The 25,711-nt window shown below is 32.7% G+C and overlaps 1 protein-coding gene and 1 long non-coding RNA gene across 2 annotated transcripts in view; one reads left to right on the top strand and one right to left on the bottom strand.

Annotated features, from left to right (window-relative positions):
• Positions 1-25,711, bottom strand: part of LOC126753576 (uncharacterized) — a 95,060-nt gene that overhangs the window by 35,523 nt on the left and 33,826 nt on the right. The window contains exon 2 of the long non-coding RNA XR_007666168.1: positions 6,384-6,444. This is a non-coding gene — a long non-coding RNA (uncharacterized LOC126753576). The remainder of the gene's footprint in view (positions 1-6,383; positions 6,445-25,711) is intronic.
• On the top strand, positions 190-24,714 carry LOC126753574 (alpha-tocopherol transfer protein-like). The gene is made up of 8 exons (XM_050465124.1): positions 190-790; positions 22,192-22,422; positions 23,123-23,214; positions 23,314-23,467; positions 23,545-23,603; positions 23,690-23,935; positions 24,008-24,158; positions 24,253-24,714. The coding sequence occupies exons 2-8, from the start codon at positions 22,236-22,238 to the stop codon at positions 24,297-24,299; spliced, it is 936 nt and encodes a 311-aa protein (XP_050321081.1). The 5' UTR covers positions 190-790; positions 22,192-22,235; the 3' UTR covers positions 24,300-24,714.

Consider the following 25,711-nt stretch of genomic DNA (forward strand, 5'->3'; position numbering starts at 1 on the left):
CTCTATGAGCTTTAACTTGCCAAACTTTTGTGCTAAGCTTTCTTCGCAGCTCAAACAAGCTGATCACACAAAACTCAAGCTCCAACAAATAAAAGCTTTCAATCTGATCGTAGTTTGAGTAACAAGCTGAGCTTAGTTGCTCCAATATTGCTTGTGCGCTCAACAGCTCCAAGCGGAGGTGGCAAACTGCCAGAAGGAGCACAGACGCAACACAAAAAGCCACAACGCGGAGCATTTCGCCACACATGAAGCTGTGCCGCCACACTCTTTAGTACGCACATTTCGGCCATTGTATATGAGTTTTCCCACCAAGCCAACAAATACCAGTTACTCGCGCACAACAGACGCGAAGACAACAAATCGTACGATCAACGCAAGTAAAACGATTAAACCGCTTGAGATTAGTGGCAAACTAAATAAAATACCTGTTGGAATTAAGAAACTAATATTAAAGTTATCGCTTGTGAGGGGCGATTAAAGGCGACAGTGTCCAGCGGTTAGTGTAAATTGGCAAAGACGACGGTACGCAAGCAATTACAAGCGGAATTGTGCAAAATAAGTGATAAAACTCAAAAAAAATTTGGTTCGATTTACAAGTAACAAATTATTTTCATGACTACCCGCATACAGAAAGCGTCGTAAGAAAGTTTAGTGTGAAAAAAGAAGTGAGAAAAAGTGAAGAGTTTGAAGACGAGAAAGCATTTTGCAGCAGAAAAAAGTTGGTTTTTGAGCATAGCAAAGGCGGCGCAAAGACCGAAGAGCAATAGTAAACAATTAAAATCAATTATCGGTGAGTAAAGTGAATGGCCAGCTGCGAACTATAAGAACTTAAGCGAAAAAATCTTAAGAATATCATTTTATATACATTCTTGAGACCGAAAAAATTTAAATAAATATAACAAAGTCTACAAAAATACAATAAACTAGTCATAAATATTTTAGCTATGTAAAAATTATAGCAATTGAAGACATTACTTCGACAGTAAAACCAAAATATGCAAAAACCAGAGGCGCATGCGCAACAGTTGCGGCTAACTCAGCGCTTAACACGGTGGGTTATAATGAAAAACAGGCAAATAAAAAAATATTTTAAATAACAATTGTTGCGGTTTTTGCTACCAAACAAATTTGTTGTAGTAAGCTTAAAGCGCACAGCAATGATAGCAACAAAGTGGCTGGTAACTCAATGTGTACAATTTTGGAGCGCTTGAAAATGTAAGGCACAAAAAGGCAAAAATTCCACTCTTTGCAATTATACACGTGCGTACTTGTACAAAATTTTACGTTCCGCCTATTTTCGGTTAACTCTATTTTGCTATCGGAGCGCTTAAGAGCAAGTATATGCCAACGAGATACATATGTACATAGCTAAACATTTTATTATAAGGTAGTACGTGCAATCGACATATACATATGTATAAACATGCATGCATATCTTAAAGTTGCGGTTACATGCACTTAAGCGTATATATGTACATATATACATATGTACATAAGTACATGCGAGGGCATACATGACTTCACACAGTTCAATCGCTGATTGCTCGCCAAGTCAACGTCAGTCCGAAGATGACTCAAACCGCTATGCAAATCGCAAATGGGATTTTTTGGTTTATTTATTATTTATTTAATTATACGTAAGCATGGGCATGTATTGTTAAAGAAATACATGCTTATTATCTTAATAGTATTTTTTTCAATAATAAATCGCAGAAGACTTTTATTTATCAAAACAACAAAAAACGTTTTTCAAAAGGGAAGCTACAAAAGTATACTAATAGGGACAGCAAACGACGCCATATTTTTCCCCGCTATTTTGACATTTCTCTTCAGTAAGGTTTGTCATTTCATCATGGAAATATGTATGATCCAACAACGAGTCGAAATTACTACCGAAATTCGGAGTCAGTGGCCTCAACTTTAAGAGCTATAATACCCTTCACAGGTGCATTATTCATAGCATATAATAAGGGGGTATAACAACAACTTTATCGGATCGGATGTTGCAATAAACAATAGCCAAATTTCGTGAAAATATCTCGTAAATATCTGAAAAAGCTACCCATACACGCACTTGATTCCGATCGTTCATTTGACTATATGGTAGTTATATGCCATAGTGATGCGATCTGTAGAATTTCCTCGGATTTTGCATAATCACCTTAGTTCATACACCGTGCCGAAATTCTTGAAGATACTTCGTAAAATCAAAAAGTTTTCTTGAACTTGTTTCCGTTCCTTCAATTTATATGACAACTTTAAGCTATAATTATCTCAGCTTAACGGTTTCAAGGGACGTGTTAAAAATCTCTGTTCGACATCTCAAAAACTGAGGGATTAGTTAACATATGTATATGTATATAGACGGACATGGTCAAAACGACTCATCTCGTCGCACTTATCAATTATATATTCAATTCCCAAAACAGCCGGTTATACGTTACCGGAATTGACCCGAATTTTATCCGGTCAAACGCTGTTAATTCGGAGATCTAATCCCGTTTAGATCGATAAGCCTTAATATCAATTATATATATACTGTGTAGGGACTCCGACGTTTTCTTTTGGGTGTTAAAACCTTCGTGGCAAACTTAATATATCTTGTTTACGCTATAAATATACAAACGAGGGATCGGTGGTCGTGACTTCACGCCGTAGAATGCTATGAAATTTCAAAAAAAAACCTATTTTCTTCTACTTTCGTTTAGGTTTTTCTGAAACTTGTATCAATGTCAACCCCTTTTTATAGCTAAGGCATCTAACCAACTGTTTCGGCACAAGAAAACACTAGACATTCTGAGACCCGCAGCAGCAAATAAGCAGAATTTATATTCGCTGATAATTTTTGAAAATATTCTTTATCTGTGAAAATTTGATGCTAATAAGTTTTATGTATAAAAAACTGTAAACTTCAAGGATGATATCAAAAAATCGATAATGATTTTTCAAAAAACTTTAGAGTCAATTGGTTTAGAATTCTGAGAGAGCAAATATTTGCTTCAGAACTCCCAAAAAGATTCGGAGATGGGCGTAAAATTTAAATTATTGTTCCCAGACCGTGAAATACAGGACGCTCCTGGATAATTAGAAGTGCTTATAGAGAGATTAAGAAAGCATGATACTTATATAGAAAGGAACTGATACCTATACCATTATAGTAACCATAAGTTTTTTGTTGTATATTTTCGCCAGTGCGGAACTTTTCACAGTAAATTTTCCACTGATATTAATCGAAATTTACGTAAATATGGCTAAGTATCGTTTGATGAAACGTCCCTAACTCATTACTTCATTAAAATTAGGTCAATATGCAACTAAGAGATTTTAAATTTACCGAGAGATATTTTGGTTTCTACAGACCTTCCTTCTTAGGTTACCAATTGCGTTAACAATCATTGCCTTTCTTCATTCTTAATTCGTCTAATTTCGACGGATTCTTTTCTTGCTCCTTAATTCGTCTAATTTTAATGAATGGACAAGTGTTTTTGTTTTATAAAGCAATTCTATTATAACTATTTTGTTTCTTTTTCAAGCTTTTTCCACACATTTATGGAGTTTCAGTTATAATTTTCAGTTAGCTTTGTCAAATATGTGTTCTTTTATTAAGTTACTCGAAGTAGTGAACATTCTCAATCATAAAAAAATTAGTGTAGGATTCTCGAAACCTCATTTCGTATTATAATTAGAATTATTCGAAAGCATCTACTTCTCCATATAGTTACATGTACATATATGCAACAAAAGGATATTGCATTCAAGACTTCTAAAAGTTTACGAAAATCATACTATTTGGGACCTTTACACAGCTCTCACGCTCTCCCTTTTAGCAAAGAACCAATAATAGAATTAGGTTAGTCATAGGATTTAACCACAGTAGCATTAACGAGGCTACATTATGTGATTCACATTTTTGTAATCATTTGTAGCCATGGAAATTTAGCCGTTGGATTTCAAGTTTAATAAGCTGAAAGAGGCCTTGAAGTCTCTTGTATTTGATCCAGCACAGTTCTAAATCAAATTTTGTAATATTGATGCTGAGTAAAGGGAATGGCAAAAACTAATAGACTAGTAAATCTAAAGCGAAACGAGCTTTTTGCGTGACTATGTATATATTTTTATATTTACCTAAAGCTACAATCTATGGTATGTATGTATGTATGTATAAATGCAAATATATCGCCTTAAAAAAATCTGCCTGTCCAGTATCGGCTAATATGTTACAACGCACAAACTTGTTGGCCACTTAATTGAATAAGAAATTGGCAAAATTATATGTTTTCAACTAAAGATTTATACTAGTATGGCCGGTTGGCCTTGCGTGTGGCGTCGTGTTGCCAAAAAGCCACTGACAACTGTAGAAAAGAAGTAAACTCAAATGTAATGAAGTGCCTGTGGAAAACAAGTTTCATTTGATTTTATTTTTCGCGAAAAGTAGGTCAAATTATGGATGTACTAAATATGGTGAGCACCACGAAACTCAAGCTAAGCTTCAACACAAGAAGTTGAATGTGGTTGTTGAAGAATAGGCTTAAATGCTAAAAGTAAATACTACAAGTATATTATTACGTAAGCTTGTTAGTACCAAGAGTTAACGATAGAAAAGCTGTTATCTGACAAAACGATGGTGATTAGGGTTGCTTTGATGTATAGGTTGTCGATTCGACAAGTCATGAATTAGGAACGTATCTAAAAGTCTTTGAGTTCTGAAGAGGCAATAACGCAACTTATAAAAAAATTTTGAAAATTCACATCTCGGGAGAAGAAAAATCGTAGTCTACATAGACGCCTTATTCCAGTGCCTCGCGGATCTTTGGGTTTCTAGATAAAAATTGCTCAAAAAATCGAAAATAATCATAAATAACTCGATATTGTCTTTAAGCAGCGCTATGAATTGAGAACCTAATGTATTCATAAACAAAAGAGATTGTTTAGAAAAGTTTGGCTTTGGATTGAGTTAGTCATGAATATTGAAAACTTAAGTTGTTTTGGAAGAATAATGATCAAAAAGACATATTTTGGTGTAAAAACAATCTTTCTGAAGTTCAAAAGGCAAGGCTCGAAACAATTTAGTGGCAAAACTACTATCACAATTATAAAAAATTAGTTCAGATACCGATTTTAATGGAAAAAGTGTTGTATAATTTTTTTTTTTAATGTCACCCTGTGACAATCTTCGCTTGTTTTAGTCTGTCGTTAATAATTCTTTGGACTATATATTCTCTGCAATTACATCAATAATAAAAAAAAATCAACGAATTTTTTTACCAAAATTGAAAAAAATTTCTAAATTTTTTTGTCACCCTGTAACGTATTATAATGTATTATCATATTTCGCTTGTTTTGGTTAGGAAATATGCTCAAAACTCCTTCTCTAATGGTTAGTAGTATAAAACTGTGTTTGCTATGGATTTTCTTGATCTTTCGAGTAAGAAATTTAGGTAATTTTTTCCACATTTGTCACCCTTTATGTTATGTTTTTTGCTTTTTTTTCTTTCATGCCTTTCTAGAGATATGAGTTTCAGGTTATTTTTGAAGGTCCTAAAAAAGACAATTACTATTTTTAATACTAATTTTTTTTTAGTTATTTATTAACATTACAAGTTTAGCAAAAATAAAAAAGTTAGTAATTTTAAAATTTTCTAAAATTTCAAAAATTAACTGCTAAGGAAGGAAGGCCTCAAAAAATTGGCGCGAGACCATACCTACTCTACCTTCAGTATTTTCTTGATCGGAAAACGGGCATAAATTCCTTATGGCAAAGCAGTTATTAGTACTCTCTAGTACAATCCACAACAAAACCAAAACAGATAAATTAAATCCATAAATATTTTAGTAAACAACGAAATTGCGCTTAAACCGCTTAAGTAACCCCTTGTAACCAATAATTTAAGTTTTAAAACATATATGTAGGTATAGTATACAATTACAAAAAAGCACAGCAAACACTTTTAGCATAAAAGTAATACTTATTATATAACAACACTTTACAACAACTAACGGCAACACGCGATTCATATGTAAAGGGGGACACCCGAAATGAGCGCAGATACGTGAACTTAATCATACAGTGAAAAATGCAATTAAAAAGTTATAATTAGCTGACCGGCAACTATATTTAAGCGTGTACTTAGAGCATAACCTATCTTATGGGGAAGGTGTGTGCAATGGGTAAACGGCTGTTGCCAGACTTTCAATTTCCTTTACGTGATGTGGAAGTGGCTTATCAATTGTATGCGTAGAGTTGTGAAAAGGCAATTAAAATAATAATAATAATAATGAGCTGTCATAACACAAATGCATGTTATGTAATGCCACTAAGTAAATCTACATACACTCTTAAGCTTAGTAGTTGTAGTAGTTTGGTCAATGGAAATGGCGCTTACCTTGAGCTGCGGGTCATCAAAAGTAAGTTTAACGTGATTTTTCATGATTTTCTTAGCACACCTGCAATAAACATAGATACATGTGAGTGTCTATTGTATGTTAAATTGATATATAATTGCACATAAAAATCTTGCTAGCATATCTTTAAATGAGTACCAAGTCCACAGCTAAGACAGATTTAATTTACCAATCACGTTTTCTTATGAAAATCCGTAGACTTTTGTAAGAGTTGTTATGTGGCACTAAGAAAAGAGTTCAAATAATATAATAAATATTGTGAGATTTGATGAAAAGATATATACATTGTGACAAAAAAGTACCCGGAAATTGTAAATAAAGCCAAATCTGTTGAATGCGGTGGATGATCGTTGGTTTAAGGCCAAAAATGCAGTGACTCATTGTTGGCTTTAAAATCTGTCGCAACCGTACTCTTTTTGGAAAAAAAAGCAGCTTTATCCGGATGAGTCGAGCAAAAGCACGCGTTTCATACCCAAAATATACACCGAAATTATTCGAACGGACTTGCGGGAGATCTCGAGCTCTCTTTCCATCTCTCTAACACTTGCCTGACGATTTTCATTAGTTGAAGACGTCGAAGGTCGTCCAGAACGAGGCATGTCTTCAACAATCTCTTGATCATCTATAAAGGCTTTGTACCACCACTATCACCGTAAACTTTTTCCATTTTTAGGTTTTGAGTTTTTTACGCTATAAACCCGACTACTGGCAGGCCTCAACTACAACTGCAATATATTTTCGTGTGGAAGCTCATAATAATTTTTAAACCACAGATCTCAGGTCCTCAGTTATAATAAGAGTTACTACTCACTCTCTCCACGAACTTAACATCATCAACATCACTCCCTCTAACTCCCATTGGAGATTAGGACCTTAAACTTAAGGTTATAACGACATTATTTTTCTTCTTTGTGGCATCAAAAACAATAATAAATGACTAATAACTCTTAAAGTTGCTCCGTTATATATATTTAGATCAGGTAACATGTAGATTTTAAGTATATGTATAATGGAAAATTTAACGAAGATTATCGCACAAAGCAATTTTGAGGTTAGGAAAAAAGCGAGAACAGCGAAAGCGGTTAGTTGATAACTGTAATTGATTTTAAAAACAGGATTTGAATTACTGCATTTAATGGCATTAAAGATGTGAACGCTATTCAATTAAAGAAAGTTAAAGCCATAAAATGCACAACTTTGAAACAACAACAATATTAATTACAGTTTATTCGGAATGAGTCAACAATTGGGTAGTTATTACAAGTCTTACATTAAATGTTGACCCTTTTGATGCTTTTAATCCGTTTATTTAGCTTTATAATTATTTTTCAATTAAAATATATATCTTTTATAATTAATATTTTTAAATTAATATTTAATTATTTTTATTATTATTCTTCCATTAAAATAATTTTATTTATTATTTTTTTTTTTGATAATTTAAAATATTCGATTCATTTGATGATTTCAATAAATTTATATATGTATATGTATATTACTATTTTTAATAAACAATAATTATTTAGTTTCATATTTGTCATTTTATTATTATTTATTTATTGCAAGAGTCCCATTGCAGTCACTAAACTAACTATCGAACTTTGATTTCGTAATTACTAGCACGCGAATTCGATAACTGACCTAAAACTATCATGAAAATTATTAGAAAATGTCATAAACCCATGCAAAAGATAAATGCTTTCGTGATCACTGTTGTAAAAAATAAACACAATTTTATTGGAAATTTATGTAGATTGAAAAGTTATCTAAGTGAATTGAGAATAATTCAGGCTACAATTGCTGAATGATGTAAGCACTTAATTCTGCGTTTGTGGTTGAAGGCAATTTTTATTGCTTGCGAAATTTTTACAAAAAAAATAATGTATATATATATTTATATAGGCTTCTCACATATTTTGATATATTTTAAAAATTTTAGGTGGATTTCCCAACAATAAAAATGTAATATTTAGCAATAAAAGCAATTAAAAACGTTAACTTCAGCTGCAAGGAAGCTGCAATACCCTTCATAGTTGCATTTCTTATTGCATAAAATGGTATATAAATCACTTTTTATATAATATAATTTTGATCAGTCAGTTTGTATAGCAATAGCACATAGCTGTAATCCGATCTAAACAAAAATAGGGGAGATTGTAGCCCTGTCTTGAACAATAGAACATACTAAATTGACCGAAAATATCTATATCTAAAAATTTATTTCCGAATGTTCAGTTTATATAGCAGCTATGTGTTATAGTTGTTCAATATCGGCGATTCCAATACATGAATCGCCTTTTGGGGAAGAAAGAACGTTTACAACGTTCCTGATCGAACTCACAAAAACCAAGGGTGTAGAACGCCTATATAGACAGACGGACTGACATTGTTAAATCCACACAACTCGTCATGCTGCTGATAAGATCTTCGACGTTTCTCTCTGGGAGAACTTAGTGGAAAACTTAATATTCCCTGTTCAGGCCACATAAAATCATAGCTAAGCAGAGCAAACATAAGACTTAAGCGACAAACTTGAATGCAAACATTTTTGAAATTATTTAGGGATTTTTTTTGCAAATTTTTTTTACACAAATCATGCTTTTTCATAAAAATATACGAATTTTGAAGTAAAAAATTCTTTAAAAAATCTTTCAAAATTATTTAAAGATTTTGGTTTTTGCAAAAGTTGTTACAAAACTCATGCTTTTACATGAAAATATAAGAGTTTTCAGACATACGTGTTTTAAAAAATCTTTTCAAATTATTTAGAGATTTTTTTTTTTGCAAATTTTTTTACAGAAATCATGCTTTTTCATAAAAATATACGAATTTTGAAGTAAAAAATTCTTTAAAAAATCTTTCAAAATTATTTAGAGATTTTTGTTTTTGCAAAAGTTTTTACAAAACTCATGCTTTTACATGAAAATATAAGAATTTTGAGACAAACGTGTTTTAAAAAATCTTTTCAAATTATTTAGAGATTTTTTTTGCAAATTTTTTTACACAAATCATGCTTTTTCATAAAAATATACGAATTTTGAAGTAAAAAATTCTTTAAAAAATCTTTCAAAATTATTTAGAGATTTTTGTTTTTGCAAAAGTTGTTACAAAACTCGTGCTTTTTCATTAAAATATAAGAATTTTGAGGCAAACATTTTTTTAATAAATCTTTTCAAATTATTTAGAGATTTTTTTTGCAAATTTTTTTTACACAAATCATGCTTTTTCATAAAAATATACGAATTTTGAAGTAAAAAATTCTTTAAAAAATCTTTCAAAATTATTTAGAGATTTTTGTTTTTGCAAAAGTTTTTACAAAACTGATGCTTTTACATGAAAATATAAGAATTTTGAGACAAACGTTTTTTTAATAAATCTTTTCAAATTATTTAGAGATTTTTTTGCAATTTTTTTTACACAAATCATGCTTTTTCATAAAAATATACGAATTTTAAAGTAAAAACTTCTTTAATAAATTAGTTTGCTTAATTTTACTTCAAATATAGGAAGACAAAATGAAATCATATCTCAAAGGTCACTTCATTAACAACAGCAAATAGTTTTGCTTATTTCAACAATTTTAAGCTTAAACAAAAAAAGAAAAACAGCAGTAAGCACGAGAAGAAGAAAAGCAAAAATGTGTTTTGCTACATTTTGCTTATTCAGTCGAGTCAGCAAAGATAATGTTTTTGTGAAATCAGTGCATTACATTTACTGTTCACGGTCATCTTTTTTGACCATAAGCACAAATATAGTTATATTTAAGTTATATTTATTTCATAACATTTAATGTATAAACCAACATATTGGCTTTTGTACTTGAACGTCATTTTATGCTGTCCGGTGTAGGCTATACAAGTCATGATGTACTTGAAATTATCGTTTATTCTTTTCAAAAAATTAACACCTTTTCAGGTGACATTGATTTTGTGTAACCTTACGGTAACAACTGACTGACTAAGCGGAAAAACAGTTTTATAGCAAACGTAGCAGATGAAGAGGAAGCTTTGTTCGGCGAATTTTAGCGATTAATTGCACTCACCTTGATGGCGCTTAAAGATTGATGTTTCTAGAGACGCGAATTAAATAAAGAGTAAATGAACTGAACAATCTTTTGTATTTCATATTCATTGAAAAATGATGAATTTGTTGGTTATTGTTAAGCTTAACGTATTTTTGACAGTATATTAGGGTGGTACGTTTAAATTATGCAACTTTTTTTTAAAAAAAAGTAGTGCAACGCACGATTTTCTAGAGAACATTTGGAAAAAAGAAATGTTTAAATTAATCTTGCAAGCCAGATTTATATCCATTCCGTTTCATCCCATAATAATTCCTAAATTTGGGATAATGTTAGAAGAACTACATATTTCGTCTTTCTGCCGATTTGGGCCGTTATTGAAGTATCGATCAAAAATTTGTAAACATTTTATTCTCAAAAAGCATCTTATATGTTGTTGTTTTGTCGGGTACCTAGTCCCCGTTAGGGTGGTAAGGATTAGCTAAGTTGTCTTTGACGTCATCTAACGGAAGGCCACAGAAACGTGCTGTTTCGACAAACAAAGGGAGAGGGGTGTCAGATGAGTGGGGTTGGTGGGGCATACAAAGAGGTGGCCAGTGCAATGCGGAGATTCATTCCACACAGGACATGTATTAGATAAAGAGTTTAAACTGGTGGTTTGACTCCTAGTACGCTTTTCACTGGAAGAAGGTGTTGTTTCTGCAAAAGCATTCCAGAAGGAACTGCCTGGCGAGAAGTTCATTATGCTCCTTAACTGAGAGCTACGGGCCTCACTATGCAGGTGTTCGATAGGATACATCATGAGGCATCCTGTCGTAGTCCGGAGTGCAGTATTCTGACAAGTCTTAAGCTTTCTCGTCAACGTTCCACTGCCTGCCTATATTGGTGCGGCGTAGTTAAGGACCGGCCGGCCGATTGCCTTGTAAGTTGCCAAAGACGTTTCTTTGTCTTTCCCCATGTGCTGACGGCTAGCGGCTTGAGGATTTTGTTACGGCGCTGTACTTTGGCGATAATCGTAGTCGTATGAGGACTGAAGGAGCTTAGACTATCAAAAGTTAAACCTAAAATTTTAGTATTATTGACAGTCGGAATCTTGACGTCATCGACTGTAATATTAAGATCAAGTATGTACTCTTTCGTCCAGCTTGTAAATATGGTCGTTGTGGATTTAGTGGGGGAGAGTGTTAAGTTCCATGTAGAGAAGAAGCGAGAAAGATCGGAAAGATAGCCGTTTAGCGTTGAGCAAAGAAAAATCTAAAGAAAAAAATTAAAACTATTTAACACTTCTGTAAACTTAGTTTTATTAGCACATTTAATTGCATTTTATTTTCATTAGAAGTTAGCACTTGAAAAGTAACATTTATTTATATGCATATGCACATACATACATATACATATATGAAGCAACATTTTAGAATTTAACTTTGTCATTTATTTGTTTATCACTTGATAAATTATATGCTTCATTTCGTAATTGCCGCTTCAAGAACAAATTAAATTTTGTTTCTATTACACACACATATATAAATATTGCATATATATTAGCGTGTATATAATGTGTCTTAATATTTATTACTCTTCACCTTATGTCTATTGCTGTCAACTTCTCTCTTTCATTACTGCTTTGTCGACCTTGACTTTTACCTTTAAAAATTTAAAAGTCATCTAACTCATATCAAAAACAACTCAATCAACAAAAAACGTACAAATTAATGCATAACAACAACAACAATAAAGCGCAGTACACATTGAAATATTAATCAAAAAATATCTGCTAAGTTTATTAATGATCGAAGTACCTTACGGCGTTGAGTACCTACGATCGTGCATGCGATCATACACACAGACATACATACATATGTAATATGTGTAATATCCACTTCGATATGTCTAGTACGAGTTTTCTGGCACACATTTTCGTTGCCTAGTACAACCGTCTGTCTGTCTGTCTGTCTGTCCGCCGGTCACCATGACGACGCCGGGTATGCACGTTTTGGCTTTTAACACTTGATAATGCGCCGTCACGTTTGCGTTAGTCAAAGAAAAATCTACAAAATATTATCGATTAAACTTAGTTTTTATTTGACTAAGCGCATAAGGTGCGAGCTATTTAGTCGCGCATGCGCATTTGAGTGTATTGTTTTTGGTGTTGTAAAATATTTTTCTGAGTTCGTCAGACTCACAATTGTAGTAGTCTCAGTTTAAGGAAAGAGTTGATTAACTTTTTTCATATATTAGGGTGATTAGTAAAGTGATTTTTTTTATAACATTGACGTCTATACATGTTTTGTCCACGTAATTTTCGAGTTGAAATCGAAATGGAATTTTTATTATTTTTTATGAATGAAATTTTTTGGTTTAAAAACGTTAATCAAAAGTAAAAATAACAAATTATAATAATTTCATGTTCAATCAACAGTCTACAAAGTTTAATAGTGAGATAAATATACTTTTTCTAAAATAATGTATTAGTTGCATATGTTATGGCCACCACTGTATGTGCTTTCCTTTGGTTATTCCTTCAGAACATGCATATTACTCATACGTCCTGCTGACTCCGAGTTTTTCTTGTGATTTTTGATTAACGTCAAATTAATTTAAATCTTTTTAACGAGTGTTAATATAATTTTTAGTATGAGTAGTTTACAGATATTTCTAATCAGCTAGCATACAGAGATGGATGTAGAGAAAATGGGCTACGAATCTGGTTAAGTAGATAATTGAACAAGGAAAGTTGAGGCGCTTAGAGTGAAATTCTGTCTTGAAAAAGTTTTCTCTTCGGTTTAAAACTTAAATATATTCAGTGGAAAGCAAACATATTTTGACTTTTAGCTTAAAATTGATAAGAATTTGGTGTTAAACTCGTTTGAAGTAGATAGTTGGTTATAGGTCTTAAGTACCGCGGCGGAATGATGTAAAGGCATTAAATCTATATAAAAACTATGTAATGTTATATATTATATATAACGTATAAAAATTAGCCACCAAGCCAATCGATAAATTATTTGCTCACCGAAGTGCTCTCTCAATAAATCCATTGATGAACTGTCGCCGAGATCACGAGCTTCAATTTCAGGCATCAAATAGTCGGTTATCATGACGCGATAATGCTCGCCATTGACGGTTATCTTCTCACAGGCATAATTTTTGAATAAATATGGACCGATGATTCCACCGGTTCACAAACCACACCAAACTGTTTTTTTTTCTAGTTAAAATGGCAGCTCTTGAATATGTTTAGGTTGTTCTTCGTCCCAAATGCGGCAATTTCGTTTGTTTATATACCCATTCAGTCAGAAATGAGCCTCATCGCTGAACAAAATTTGGTTTGAAAACGTCGGAACTTTTCAAGAGCTCATAGAGCCAAGCGATGTCGCATCAGTTCCTACCGAATCAACTTCTCACGGTTTTCGTGTACACTCTTAGCTACGGCTACTATATTTTCTTCACTGTGTGCTGGACGTGGTCTATTCGGTCGAATATTATCCAATAATGAATGATTGAAAAAAGTACCTCTACTTGGTACCCCTGTTATAATCCTTCATAAAGGTATAAATAGATATTTAGCTTGATTTTGATCGACCAGTTTGTATGGCAGCTATATGCTATAGTAGTTCGACCTGAGCAATTTTTTCGGAGATTGTAGCGTTGTCTTAGAAAACATTCTATGCTAAATTTCGTGTGGATGTCTTGTCAAATAAAAAGGTTTTTGATACAAGAACTTCTACTCAGTTTGTGTTGGAGCTATATGCTATAGTGGTCTGATAGCGAAAATGCGACTTTTTGGAAAGAAAGGGACAACTGCAAAATTTTAGAACGGTGTCTCAAAAACTGAGGGACTATTTGGTATATATGTATACAGACAGTTCGATACGCTGATCATTTATATAAGTATGTACATATACTTTATAGGGTCTCCGAGTATTCCTTATGTGTATTAGAAACCTTATGGCAAACTTAATATACCCTGTTCAAGATATAAAAATAAGAAAGCGAATGAAAGAATATATATCCAATTATCACACCTTTGCAACCTGCCAAAAAATAGCTGGAACATGCACCCCCCACCCAGTCGACGACACTAAATTGGAAGTCGTTGAAAATTATTTGCATACTGAAGGTTACAAACCTTTGCTAGTGCATAATCTAATTCCTATTCAATTGAAATCACAACCAATCGAAATTATTTTGCCTATGATTTTTGTTCGTTTGTTCATTGCTTCTGGGCAGACGCAGTGACTGGAAGTGATTCAGTGCGTGCTGGCTTGAGTGTGCGCAAAGTTGTTGACCGCTGACGTTGCTTTGTGTTTGTTATGGTATTATTATTTTATTTTATTTTATTTTTGCATAAAATGTTTATAAATAAACGAAGTGGCTGAGAGTAGTAACAAGATAGCAAAGACAAAGAAAAAAATAAATTAAAATAAAAATCGAATGTGAATATGTATCGATGGTGCGTATTTTGTAGTTGTTTGTCGCAATGCTTGAAATTCTTTCAATTTTGAAGTGACAAAGTTCAGTTCAACTAAATAGAGTGATATATTTGTATATAATATAAGAAAGTATATACTTAAATACATAGGTATGTTGTATTAAATAAGTAGCTAAAACAGCATTGATTAGGCGAATTCGCTATCTTTGCGTGCACCTGTGTGCAAAATGCTTTGTACCCGTGTGATAAGATACCGTTATACAGCTGTTAACAGCGAATTTCGAGTAATTTTTTTTTGTTATTGTCTTGAAGCGACACGTAGAAGTGTTGTTTATTTGTGGCTATGAAAACAGTTATGAAAATATTTGGCTATCCAAATTGCCTTTTAATTTTAAACGTAGTACACGTAAGATTATTCATTTTTGAAGCGTATTTATTAACACTCACTGCTAATATACATATATAGGCTTGTAAATACTATATACATATACATATGTACATATATATATATAAATATATGTATAAATAACTCTTTGTATTTGTTTGTCTCTGTGTCCATTTAGCGCTTTCGGCCTACGTCCGCATTTTGTACCTTCACTTTTGGCTTCAGTTGAAGGTAGTCCGTTGGCATTGATAATGGCTTGCTTATATCTGTCTTGTTGATGGGACAATTTCTGAAAACAAGTTTGCGCCAGTTTTTTATTTAAATTCGTAGGAATAGCTATTTTAGGCTGATTTTTGCATAAAAAGTTGTAAACTAAATTCGATGGCATCGTTTTTGACTGCGTAGAGCGAAGTTCAATGAAGGAAATTTTTATTTGGCAGATCTGCACTAGGGATGTTCTAAATTGCAAGTTACTGTGAATATTTTTAAAATATAGAACTTAGAGTTGCTTTTTCATAGAATGATCGTTATATATTTATCCTCCTATAGAATAGAATTTCTATATTATCGAACCGTTTGCTTTTGGGATAACATTAAGACTTATGCTCGAAATTAGTAGAAAAAGCATATATTTCGATTCGGATCGATTAAGATGCCTTGTAAATAGTCTTAACTACCAATTTGAAGGGTTTTTACGCCATTGGAGCATATAATGGTGATACTGTGTTCACAATAAAGTAATTTGAACTTAAAATTGATTTCCTGTGATATTAAAGTGGTTTAGCAGAGGCAAATATGTCCAACTCTGAGGGAAATCTAATGTCTTCTATACAAAATATTGTTTGATAATCACATATTCATTCCACGTTTTTGCGACCTAACCTACCTAGTTTTGCATAAAACAACTCTATAAGAATTTCTTTCTTTCTTATTGAATTATTTAATTTGGTGATAATTATTATTTTTTAAATATTTTATTATGATTTTATATTTAATCATATAAGAATATTATTTTAAAGGACACCCCTTATGTTGCTACATAGCGTATATATACAAGGTCTGTCGCAAAAGAAACGGAACTTTTTAAATATAACTGTTTCTGGTGGCGGCACCTAATGGTGGGTATATGAAATGAAAAGTTTGATCTCTTGTTAACATTTCGTAAACATTTTAAGACAACTGGATAACTAGAATCGATGGTATCGATCAAAAAGTGACAGCAGCTTTTGGTCATCGGTCGTAAAATGCAAAGAAAAAATATTAAATTTTGTTTTAAACTTGGGAAAACGTTTACTGAAACATTTCAAATGATGAAAAAAGTTTATGGAGATCAGTGTCTATCCCGTAGTAATGTGCATGAGTGGTTTAAGCGATTCCAAGAAGGTCGTGAGGACCTCTGTTACGATCAGAAGTCGGTCGTCTTCAGAAGTCAAAAATAAAGACAATGCTGATTTGTTTTTACGATTCCGAAGGTATTGTACACCGAGAGCTCGTCACACCTGGCCAAAGGATTAATGCTGTGTTTTACCTTGGTGTTATGAAGCGTCTTTTGTCACGAATTCGTCGTGCTCGACCACAATACCGTGAGGCAGGGTCCTGGCGCCTGTTGCACGATAATGCGCCGTGTCATCGGTCGACGCTTGTCACTGAATTTTTGACAAAAAACTCCATATTAACCATTAATCACTCACCCTACTCACCTGTTCTGGCACCCTGTGATTTTTACCTATTTGGAAAACTTCATTTGCCCATGAAAGGACACTGGTTTCAGGACATTTCAGCTATCCAAAAGGCGACGATCGATATTCTCAAGAGCATTCCGAAAAATGACCTTAAACACTTATTTGAAATGCTATGTGACCGGGCTAAACGTTGTATCGAAGCACAAGGGAACTACTTTGGAGAAAAAAATATAACTTTTGAAAAATATTAATTTTTTGTCGTTGTTTTTAACAGTCCTGTTTCTTTTGCAGCAGCCCTTGTATATATATATATATGTATATCACATCAAATTACATGATTACCTTCCCTGCCAAAAATTTACAAATAAAACACAAAGCGGTTCATTTCAAAGTCCGGAGTTTCTTTCCCCAGTGCTTTGTATGGTTCAGAATATAAATTGCTTAGCCATAAAAACAACAATAAATATTTAAAAAATTTTAGGGTTAATTAAATTAAAAACATAAAATTATATATTTTACATGCCTCTAACGACTACATAAAATATAATAAACATAAAGGTCTTTTTAGAATTAAGTAGCCAAAATAAGCAATATATTGTACAATAAAATATGTATGTTAGCATTACAGCAATTAACATTACCATAATTGCATATCGCTTTCTAATCGCATCATTATTCATATCATTATCATTATTTTGTAATTAGTTAAGCTAATTTCGCAAATAAGCCACTGCAGAGGACAGCTATCAGTAATCTGAATACTAAATGTAAGCCAGTAAACAGTAGTAATAGGAGTAGTAAATAATGTGGTTAGTAAAAAAATGCTGATAAGATATACTATACGAGTACATAGCTCCACTTTGATTTTATGCGGCTTACGACAGCGGCTACGCTATTGACTGAAGTTAATGTGAGCTAATATCTTAAAAATCAGCCGAAATTGATGCCATGTAGGATCATCTTTTATTAGGACTAGTTGACTGAATATTTTAAACATATTCCTTCAAACAATTTTAGCTAAAACAAGAAAAAACGTTAACTTCGGCTGCACCGAAGCTAATATACCCTTCACAGGTGCATTTCTTTTAGTAACTATGTGTTCAGTTTGTATGGAAGCTACATATATGCTATAGTAATCCTATCGGAACAATTTCTTCGGAGATTACATTGTTGCCTTAGGAAAAATATATACCAAATTTCGTGAATATCTTTCTGGGTTTGTTACAAACATCGTGACAAACGTTTAATATACCCTTGAAGAGGAAATGACGTTTGCAAAATTTCAAAACGATATCTTAATAACTGAAGGACAGACGGACAGACAGACAGACGGACATGGTTAAAACTCCTCAACAACGATCATTTATATATATAATTTCGACTTATTCTTAAGGTAGCGATCACAATTGACAAATAATCACTTTAGCATGGAAATTAAGTATATCATATGAGTAGCTACAAGTAACTTTTAACTAACTCCAAAAGTTGAAAGGCTAGAAATTCTTGATTTCAATAATAATCCTAAAATTTACTCTCAAGTAATACAGTGGAAAAATATTGATTAGAACCATATAAAGTCTACAACATTTATTCCATGTCGCTGAATGTCTTACTGCATACAGCAACGGTGGACAAAACCGCGAAGTGTATGGCCGCGCAAGCTTCCCTCAGACTTAGATCATCTGCGTAGGCATTTGAGGGAAGGATTCGCTGGAGAAGAGGAGCGGTGAGTTTTTTATGAATGGATCAGGACATTGTAGCAAACTTCCCATCAGCTCTAATTTTAGGCTTCCTGACCACTGCAACGTCTTCTAATCGGACGTCGCTGCTATAAATGTTACAGTAGATATACTGCTCCAGAGAGCAGCCACCTTTAGAGTGTAGAGTATTGTAAAAGTTCTAACAGGACACTGTCCGATCGCAATTCATGCAGTAAGATTGAATATCTTACCGGATGTCACCTACCTCAGCTGTTTGGAAGAAGAAGAGCTAGAAACATCTCAAAATTTCCATCCCAAATACCCTGTTTTTGCCAGATCAAGGCAAGAACAACTCCGATCTCATACTCTTGAGACATCCAGACAAATTAGTGAAAATACAAATAAAACGACCAGATTTGTGATAGGTTCAGGGCATTTTTGCCAATAACTTAAGTCCAACTACGGAAGCTTTTCAGTTTGGCATCACAAAGGACTGTACATAACAGTCTAAGTGTGTTTCAACAGAAGATATCAGCCATCTAACCTAACAGAACCTGACCTTGCAGTGAAATCGAAAGAGATAGTGGATTGGCAGAATTAATGCAAGAATATTTATTTAAAGTCTCTCATTTTTGGTACTAGAATATAGTCGAATCTGTTTTATTCGGTTCACTTAAATTTACTACCGTTTTATACTTTGGTCAATTCGCTGAAAGGTCATAGGCCTTTCTGAACAATGAAACGTTTATAAATAAAGCTATGAATATATGAAACTCTTTGTCTGTCTTGACATTTGTCGCTTATTATTGTGAAAGCTTTCTAAATCCTCTGCGTCATTTGTTTTCAAATGCATTATGAGTATGTATGTGTGTATGTATGTACGCCAGTTACTTTTTATCACTTTAATTATGCGCACTTTAGAAAACAAGCACGTCGAGTGAAAATTGAGAAAAAAGTGAACCGAGAAATTGCCATCTATAAAAAATAAAATAAAAATTATACTTAAGATGCAGATTTGGGCAATTAAAAATCTCTTTATAGTCATTTATATGAATATATGTAGCTGCAGGTAGACAGGTGTGTATGAGAGTATAATTGGCCGGCGCACAGAGCACTTAACAAGCGCATTCGTTTTTTACATACATATGTAACTACATACATGTATACATTTGCATTGATATGGCTTGTTATTACATAATTCTGCAAAATGTATGTATGTATGTAAAAATTTTCATATTTAATATAATACATATTTACGATCATGAATTTAAAGTCTCAATTAAATGGCATTTGCTGCACCGATATTGGATACACACCGACACACTTCGGCGGCTACCCATAAATATTCCCGTTTGACTTTATAATTTTCTGCGCTCGAACAGACAATTAAAAATGTTGACAGCCTCTAATCGCATTGTTGATGATAACTTAAATATATAGTATATATAATTAGTATTTACGTTTAACGATTTTTAATGCTTTTGAGCACTACTGGCCGGCTTTGGCTTTATAGAAATTAAGTGTTTAACGTGTAATTGCTATAGTAGGATAGTGACTAAACAGAATTAAGTTATGCGAGGTACTATAATTTGTATACGGTCAACTGGAATATTCCGTTAAGCAGGTTATGTAATGATACAGGGTTTGTCCGGATGTTAATAGGACAGGTAAAATGTATTGAACCAATCGTTACAATTCTTTAAAAACTTTCAAAATTCATTGAAGGCGTCATGGAAGGCATTCTCCGGAATAGCCTTGAGAGCTGAGGTCGATGCTGCTTGGATCCCTTCTGTCATCGGAAGATTGCCTCTTTGTCTCGGGATCATACTCAAAGATCCATGACTCGTCACTTGTAATAACGTTATTCAAAAATTGGGGTCCAAGCAACATCTGGGTAAGCCTGCTTGATCATATCAAACGTCTCTGTCGTAGATTTACCGAGTTTCACACAGTATTTAATCGTATACCTCTGCTCTAACGAATGCTGTATTTTCGGATTGTATCACTCACAGAAACACGTCGCGTGAAAATGTTTGTCCTGACTCTTCAGGTGCTCGGAGACAACTGACCAGCCGCTCGTTCGTTAGCTAGGAACGCCCTCTACCGAATCTAGTCGGTGCAGGGCGTTCCGAAGTATAGTCGCGGCGGAAGAAAATCAGTCCTATTACTTTCCGGACAAATCCTGTATATCTTCGATAAATATTTATATCCTGAACAGAATATATTGCCACGAAGTTTGAAGAACAATACCGAGAAAGAAACTTCGGAGACCCTATACGGTATGTTTATATAATAGCTATATGTGTCTGTCTGTGTATACTTGAATTAGTCCCTCAATTTTCGAGATATCGACCTTTGCACATGTCTTTTAAAATAGCTTCTTGTATGGATTTTTTTATTTGACAAGATATTTTCACGAAATTTCGCAATGATTATCGTCCTATAATCGCTTTAATCTCTGAATAAAATTTTCAATTTGGGTCATTAAATCATATAGCTACAATACAAACCGATCGAACAAAATTAAGTTCTTGTATGGAAACTTTTTTAATTGTGAAGGGTATTCTAGCTTCGGAGCAACTAAAATTAACGTTATTTTTTGGGTTTTCCTAAATTGGTGCAACTTGTTTATGATCATGTGTACTAAGATCGCCACATGTCAATTAGTGTTTGCTTGAGATCTCTTTGCTTGCGACGCGAACATTTTATTTGGCAAGTTTTATAGAATGGGTCAATAGAATGATTGTACGTTCTCCGAAGTGGAATTTTCAGTTTCGAAATGTATGTGACGTCTGCTAATTCATGATTCATAGACAAAGTTTATGACACGCTGAATTATTTGCTCAAATGCGTATGAGGCATGTCTACATACATATATAATTACACGAGCACATACGAATTATGATATAAATAATATTAAAAAAACAAGCTCGAAACGTATTAAATTATACACAAACAATGGCGTATGTTGAATTGATTTATGGTTGTTGCAATTTCAATTCCAATGCGGTAATTTGAGTGCAAATATTACATATGTTTATCTTCCCCGAGAATATCAATAATATCAGCGAGGTGTGTGGCAGCTCATAAAACTTGAACAGAATATATTGACAGGTGAATTAATTAAATTTTTGCATAAAAATATTTGAGTAAAATATTTTTGCTTGTGTACTGTAGTCTTCTTAAAAAAATCATTAAAATGTTCAAGTGCTGCTCAATACTCAAAACAAAAAAAAAAAAAATGTATCCATATGCAAATTCTTCAAATTATATTATGTACTTGTATTCACCTGATATTGACGTAGCCTGTTTCACTTGTTCTATTATTTAATTGTTTGCTTTGTTTTGATTAAATTGTCAATTACAGGTAGAACGAGCTATAGATAGATTACATATGGTTATGTATCTCTACAGAAAGTGAATTTATTGCGATCTTACTGCATTATAATTTGTATATAATTATAAATTTTATGGGGTGACTTATTGTTCGTATTACACTTACACTTAAAAAAAATCCAGTTTATAGTCAATTAACTAATTAATAATCGACTGACTTCTTTCACTTGCAGTTACTTCGTTTGACTACCACAAACACAACAAATTTGTGCGAAAAATGGTCAAGGCCGAGAGCATACAGTACGATGACAATCAAGTGCCCTACATCGACTTGGGTACTGCGGTAATACGTATGGAGAAAGAAGAAGCACCAGAATGGGCTTTGGAGAAAGCGCGTCAAGAATTACGTGAGTTGCCGGAAATAATGGAACCGGCTATTAAAAAGTTGCGCGAGTTAATTGAAGGTAAGTTTCATCAAAGCTTGTGTGAAAGCTCTTTGCATTTATCTTCTTTACTGAAATCAAAGCTTTCATAATTTTTTGAAATTTCTGTGAAAGCTTTGCTAAACAATATTTGTAGAAAGCTCAAGTAAAGTCATTTAAACAATTTTGAAAGCAAAAGCAAAGTAGATAAACTCTTTTAAAATTTTCATTTAAAGTTTTGCAGAATATTAATTTTTTAAAAGTTTGCGAAAGCTCATAAATATTTTAAATATTACAAAAAGTACAAATTTTTGCTTGCTTAAGTGAAAGTTTCACTATTAATTAAATTTGTATGAAAGTTTAAATAAAGCGGTTGGATAACATAGAAAGCAATATTTTTTTTTTTTTAAATTTGCTGAAAACAATAATATAATATAAGATATATACATACATATGTGTATATAATATACAATAAAAAAAATAAAATAAACTTGTCTCCGAACATTTTAGAAGCATTGAAACTGTAAACCTAGTTGAAAGCTCTTATAAAAAAACTACTGAAAGTTTTGATAAAAAAATCTGTCTTTGTTTTTCAAAACTAAAAATAATTTTTGAGGATTGTTCAAATACAAATTTTTTATACAATAGCTACGAGTATGAAAGCTTGAGTGAAAGCTTAATGCAAGCTTATATGAAAGCTTTTATATATTCATTTCTTTTCACATTTTTAATATTTTCACAGAGGAGAAACACTTAAAGCTGCCTTTGGATGATGAATATATGAAAATGTTCCTGCGTCCATGCCATTACTATCCAGAATCGGCGATGAAAAGAGTAAGTGGGGCCGCAAATATGATCACGTGATATCTAACTTTAACATTATATACCTAGACCAATATTTTTATAAAATATTTGTATCTCTTTTATGCACAGCTCAAGAACTTCTATCACATGAAATCGAAATATGGCGCACCCTGTGAGAATATTGTGCCTAGTAAACTGCGTAACGTTTTCGAAGAGGACATTTTGGCATTGTTTCCCAACAGAGATCAACATGGACGTCGAATTCTCGCTATTGAAGCAGGAAGTGAGTTGGAAACATAAGTTAATTTAATGCTGATTGATAGAACTGTCTAAAAAATTAAAATATTTTTAATTTTACAGAGAAATGGAAACCCTCTCGTGCCCCACTGGTCGATCTCTTCCGCACAATACAACTGACAGTAAGTTTCTTTACATAAGTACATACATACATATCTTAATTCAAATATTGATCTTAAAATGTACGCCTTCATATCTCTCCTACTAGGTCTTGGGCTCCATGGCCGAACCACTTTCACAAATCTGTGGCGCTATAGTCATTATCGATATGGAGGGCCTACCCATGAGTCATGTTATGCAGTTTACACCATCTTTTGCCGCCATGTTGCTGGACTATGTGCAAGAATGCATTTGCATGCGTCTAAAGGCGGTGCATATTGTAAATAATTCCTATATATTCAATATGTTATTTGCTATCTTCAAGCCGTTCATACGCGAAAAGCTGAGGAAGCGGGTAAGGCATTAATGAAAAAAACTAAATTTATTATTATTTTTTTTTATAAAACTGCGGCTTCTTTGTTTTTAGATTTTCTTTCATGGCAAGGACTGGAAGTCGCTGACGTCGCATGTCGATAAGAATGCGCTGCCTGTGAAATACGGCGGCACCGGCACTTGGGAACTGCCATCCGGCAAGCTATTGGGCGATTTCTTCGACTGCTACTCAGCTGATTACGAATGTAAGACGCAGTTGAATGACTGCAGCGCAGACTTGGAATTTATTTGCAATTTTCTTATATATTTTTTCATATTAATTTTTATCTTTCTTCGCAGTGGCGGACACTTATGGCTTTACGGAGGACTATCAAAAGAAGAAATAGTGCGCTGTGGTGTTGCCAACTTTCGCAATTTTATACATTATAATCAAAATTTATTTAAAGATTTTTGGTATTATAGTTTTTTGATAAAAATCATTTGATTTACTTAAATGACAAACTTGTAGTAATTTGTATTTATAATATATGAAATAATAGTTCTTTTTTATTGCTATTGTGATATTACAGAAATATTTTAGTCAAACTTTGTATTTAACAAAATTATTATTATTGGTAGTGTGTGTGCATATTTTAAATTAAAATTTTTAAAATCCAATGCTTGCCTTATGCACCATAATACCATTAAATTGACATCAGAAAAAAACAAACATGTAAATGTGCAGTCTAGTTAATAGTTAATAAGATTTGTGGTGATGTTAAAATATCAAAAAAAAAAAAAACAAATATATATACACACATATGTATGTATATAAAAAAACAAATAAATAAAAAAATTTTAATTTGGTCTGCTTGCATTATTTGTGCCGAATCACGCATGCATCAACATGAATGTTTAGTTTCGTAAACATGTTCAAACAGAACGTTTTAAACTGTAATGTACTCACCGTTCTTGTTCGCTATTGGTTGTTTGGGTATTTTTTATACCATGCAATACCCGCATTTTTGTTTCACTATTATCACTTTTCTTTACATTACACTTTAATATTATATGAATTAATATTTCACAATTTTCACATCATTGCTTTAATATTTTTTGCCGATTTTCCCATTTTCTATTTATTATTATTTACTTTTTCTCACTACACACTTTTTAATATGAGCACTGCTTTTTATTTTATATCACTTTTCTTTTATATTATTCACTAAAATATTATATTACTTAATATTTCACAATTTTCATATCATTACTATAATATTAAATTAACACTTCTTATTAGAATTTTTTTCGATGCACTTACATATGTATATAATTTATTATATTTTTTCTTCACTGCACACTTTCCTTTTCATTACGAGCGATCAACTATTTGTTCGTATGTTCGCAATCGGTAAACGCAACATATCATGCAACTATTAGAGCCGAAGTCATCTGCAGTCATTGAAATAATGTGATTTTTTCTATCATGACACATATTTTGTGCACCCGTCTTGTTTGGTAATTGTTGTTTGGCTATTTTTTATGTCATGCAACATCTGCACTTTTCTCTCACTATTATCACTTTATATTTTATATCACTTTTCTTTTACATTACACTTAAATATTATATCACGTAACATTTGACAATTTTCACACCATTACTGAAATGTTTAATTATCACTTTTTATTAGAATTTCTTTCAAAGCACTTAATATTATTTACTTTTTTCACTGCGCACTCCTTAATATGATCACTGCCGAATCGCGCGGAGTTGAATGCTTATTCTGCACCTGCTATTGTTCTTCGTATGCGCGCAGTC

Source organism: Bactrocera neohumeralis, chromosome 3, assembly GCF_024586455.1.
Source record: "Bactrocera neohumeralis isolate Rockhampton chromosome 3, APGP_CSIRO_Bneo_wtdbg2-racon-allhic-juicebox.fasta_v2, whole genome shotgun sequence".
Lineage (NCBI taxonomy): Eukaryota > Metazoa > Arthropoda > Insecta > Diptera > Tephritidae > Bactrocera > Bactrocera neohumeralis.